Source organism: Egretta garzetta, unplaced genomic scaffold (genome assembly GCF_000687185.1).
Source record: "Egretta garzetta isolate BGI_Z169 unplaced genomic scaffold, ASM68718v1 scaffold500, whole genome shotgun sequence".
Taxonomy (NCBI): domain Eukaryota; kingdom Metazoa; phylum Chordata; class Aves; order Pelecaniformes; family Ardeidae; genus Egretta; species Egretta garzetta.
Genome location: NW_009258297.1, coordinates 99,782 through 103,834, shown reverse-complemented (window position 1 = coordinate 103,834; position 4,053 = coordinate 99,782). Strand labels below are relative to the sequence as shown.

Genomic DNA, 4,053 nt, shown 5'->3' with positions numbered 1-4,053 from the left:
ACTCCTCTGCCCCTCTCCAGCTTCCAGGTGGCCTGGTTTGGGACCATCCCCATAGCCATCAGCAACGACATCAGCGAGCAGAGCCTGGAGGAGTTCAGCCAGGAGGTGGGGTACCTGCTGCTGGGACTGGGACATCACCTTGGCGGTCGCCAGCACTGCTGAGGTTTGGAGCATGCGGGGTGGGCGTGGGAGTCACCTGGGAACTCGTCCCCACATGAGAACAAAATTTTTAAGCTGGGGGGAAAAAAAACAAATGGCTTTTTGGTGGAGCAGATGCTGGGCACCTTCAGGGAGAGCATCCTCTAACCTGCCCAGTGGCCCTGGTTTTGGGATTGGCTTAAAAACCTGTGGTAGGTTTGGGCTGTTGACAGCCACTGTCTTCTCTGCTGCACCAGGGTGCCAAGATTGATACCATTGGCATCAGGATGAACCTGGTGACGTGTCCCCTGCAGCTGTTGCTGGGCTGCATTTACAAGGTAGGGGTGGCAGCTCTCTGCCCTGCGTGGCTCGAGGGGCACGGGGCTCCCTGGCTTCTCCCAGGCTTAGCACATCTGGAGCCGAGTGGCAAAGGGGGTTCTGGCCCTAAGGGACGCTGCTGTCAGGCACAGGTCATCAAATCACAGAACAGGTTGGGTTGGAAGGGACCTTTCAAGGTCATCCAGTCCAACCTCCCCACCATAAGCAGGGGCATCTTCAACCAGATCAGGTTGCTCAAAGCCCTGTCTAACCTGACCTTGACAGTTCCCAGGGATGGGGCATCCACCACTGCTCTGGGCAACCTGGTGTCTCACCACCCTCAGCATTAAAAATTCCTTCCCTAGACCTAGTCTCAAGCTCCTCTCTTTCGGTTTAAAACCATCACCCCTTGTCCTGTCACTCCAGGCCCTGCTAAAATGTCTGTCCCCATCCTTCTTGTCATCCCCCTTTAAGCATGGCAAGGCCACGCTCAGGTCTCTCTAGAGCCTTCTCCAGGCTGAACCACCCCAACTCTCCCAGCCTCTCTCCATAGTAGATCTGTCCCAGCCTCGGACCATTTCCGTGGCCTCCCCTGGCCCCGCTCCAACAGGTCCCTGTCTGTCCTGGGCTGGGGACCCCCGAGCTGGACGCAGAGCTCCAGGGGAGTCTCAGGCCAGCAGAGCAGAGGCACAGAATCCCCTCCCTCACCCCGCTGGCCACGCTGCTGGGGATGCAGCCCAGGGTACAGTTCGCCTTCTGGGCTACCAGCACACATTGCTGGCTCATGTCCAGCTTTTCATCCACCAGTACCCCCAAGTCCCTATCCTCAAGGCTGCTCTCCATCCACCCATCCCCCAGCTTGTATGGATACTGGGGGTTGCCCTGACCCAAGTGCAGGACCTTGCACTTGGCCTCATTGCCCTTCATGATGTCTGCATGGGCCTGTTCCTCCAGCCTGTCCAGGTCCCTCTGGATGGCATCCTCTTCTTGCAAGGGAATCATTTGCTCCACTCAGCTTGGTAGGATCTGCAGCCTTGCTGAGGGGGACACTCAATCCCACCATCTGTGTCTTCCTCCTTGGCAATAATGGTCACGAGACCACTGTAACGAGAAGCTTGCAGTCAAGTGTTCTAGAGAGTTCTCTAATTGGGTCAGGGGGTCTCGTTGGGGTGGTGAGGGTGTTTGGTGATCATGCACTCTTTTCGTGCATACCTGTTGACTGGTGCATGCTCAGTTGCTGCCCTCTGGAAAAAGCCAAGGGGGCAGCCCACTGCCTTGCCTCTGCAGGGCTCACGCTGTCCTTCTCTGTTCCCCCTCTGCCCAGGCAAGTTGCCTGAGACAAGGAAATACCTGATTACCCGGTCAGTCTTAGACATCCTGTGCTAGAGTATGGCTTCTATGACACCAATTGTAACCTTAGCGTACCTGAAAACTTTCTTAGTGGTTTTCATACTGCTCTGTTCTTGAGGGACCATCAAATATGACACCTGTTTCATAAGCCTTGGGCAACGATTTCTTATTTTTTATTTTACCTCACCTTGGCTGAACTACCCACATCACTGTGCCATCCCAGGTATTTAGCTCAGTCTTACTTTCACCAATACCTGAAACACAAGCAAAGACAAAAGAAAGTGGAAGAAGCAACATGTACTAAAGCAGGCCCAGGACCTGTGGGTTATCAGTCTTCGTTTCTGCTCCCCAGGATTATACTGCAGCTGTATAAGACAGCCCCCATAAATGTTCCAAAGAGGAAGAAGGATCCTTCTGCTCCAGGTTTCCATGACCAAACTACCTTTCTGTGCCCTGGTATCCCCTCATAATTTCCCAGGTGTGTGATCTTGTCTCTGGATGCCTTTCTTTTAGGGGTACTTGTAAGCTCAGCATATAGATTTCAATATTTTATTTTAGTAGAATTCACAAAAATAACACAATGACTTTTTCATTTCATGGCAAAAGGGTTGAGTAGACTCCAGTGGTAGATTATGGAGCTGGTACCTATGTGCAAATCTAGTGCTCACCCACAAGGCCTGCTGTGCTTGGCCAGCATCACCTAAGCTCTAACACAATTGATTGTTATGAGATCCAGAGTAGTTCTGAAGAAAAAAATCCCCCTAGAGTCAGAGTCATTTGTCTTTACAAAAGTAACAGTCTGAGCAGCTAGTATGTAGAGCTATATAATACAGGGCTATGTTATAGCTGTGCAGGTTCTTGGAGGCTTTCCATTCATCACTGAGGGTTGATGATTTGATTGTGACTACTCTCATCCTTTCCTAGAAAGTCTACAACAGTGTTGTCTTGCCAACAGGTTCCACTCTGTTAGCATCTAATTAGCCTAGTAAATGAGATAGTTGGATGTGAAATTTCTGAAAAAGACATTAAAAATTATAAAACAGGGGGAGGTAAGAAAGGGGAAAGATGGAATAAGTCGAGTAATAGCTAAAAGATAAGATACATGGAAGTTTAATGTGAAAATCAGTTTTTCTAATGAAGGTTGTACATCTTGGTTTTCCTTTAGTACAGAGCAAAAGTTTTGCTTTAACTGCAATTTCTTTTGCAAATGTTACCAATAGACTCAAGCAGAAACTATATGTGCGTATCTGTGTATCCATACATTGATTTAACAGCCTTCTGTACTGTAATACATTCAAAATAGCCAAAAATGTAATAATAAACCTTAAAAATGCCTACAATAATGATCTCTGGCAGATGCTTCCACTCATTTACAATTAATTATTAAGCTCTTTTAGACTAAGAGCTACAGTAAAAGACTATAGAAAATTGAAATGTGGTGTATGATGAAGATTTCAGAACCATGCTACAAGCTAGTATATTACAATTGTGGACTCCAAAACCCAAGCTTTAATATGAAATTCAAACAGTGCTGCTTTTCCGCTGTGTAACTCCCATCAACTTCCCCGTGAAACCCTATTAGGCTTTTTGACTACAGTTATTGAGTGACTGGTGGTTAAACTCAACAGCTAAATTCTGCTTTGTCTTATATTCAACGCAGTAATTATGAAATCAGAACAAGTCAGTGAAGAATTTGTTGTGGTTTAACCTGGCAGGCAATTTAACACCACACAGCCATTCTCTCACTCCCCTGGGTGGTATGGGGGAGAGAATTGGAAAAAAAATATAAAACCCGTGGGTTGGAATAGACAATTTAATAGGACAGAAAAGAAAGGGAAAATAATAATGATTAAAAAATACACAAAACAAATTATGCATAGTGCAATTGCTCACCACCCACTGACTGATGCCCTACCAGGTCCTGAGCAGTGGACCCTTGGCCAACTTTTTCCCTATTTTATATCCTGATCATGACATCATATGGTATGGAATTTCCATTTGGTCAGTTGGGGTGAGCTGTCCCAGCCATGTCCCCTCCCCTTCTTGTGCTCTCCTAGCCTACTCACTGGTGGGGTGGGGTGAGAAGCAGAAAAGGCTGGAGAGGTGGGCCTGTGTGAACCTCATGAGGTTCAACAAGGCCAAGTGCAAGGTCCTGCACCTGGGTCGGGGTAACCCCCAGTATCAGTACAGGCTGGGGGAAGAAAGGATCGAGAGCAGCCCTGCTGAGAGGGACCTGGGGGTGCTGGT

General features: G+C 48.2%; 1 protein-coding gene across 1 annotated transcript in view; it reads left to right on the top strand.

The window, feature by feature from the left end:
• LOC104126036 (nicotinate phosphoribosyltransferase-like) overlaps positions 1 to 476 on the top strand; it is a gene marked incomplete at its 3' end in the record, with an annotated part of 4,104 nt that extends 3,628 nt beyond the window's left edge. Inside the window, exons 6-7 of the mRNA XM_009638546.1 lie at positions 21 to 105; positions 396 to 476. Of these exons, the coding sequence (XP_009636841.1) occupies positions 21 to 105; positions 396 to 476 (166 nt within the window). The remainder of the gene's footprint in view (positions 1 to 20; positions 106 to 395) is intronic.
• Between the last annotated feature and the right edge of the window lie 3,577 nt (positions 477 to 4,053).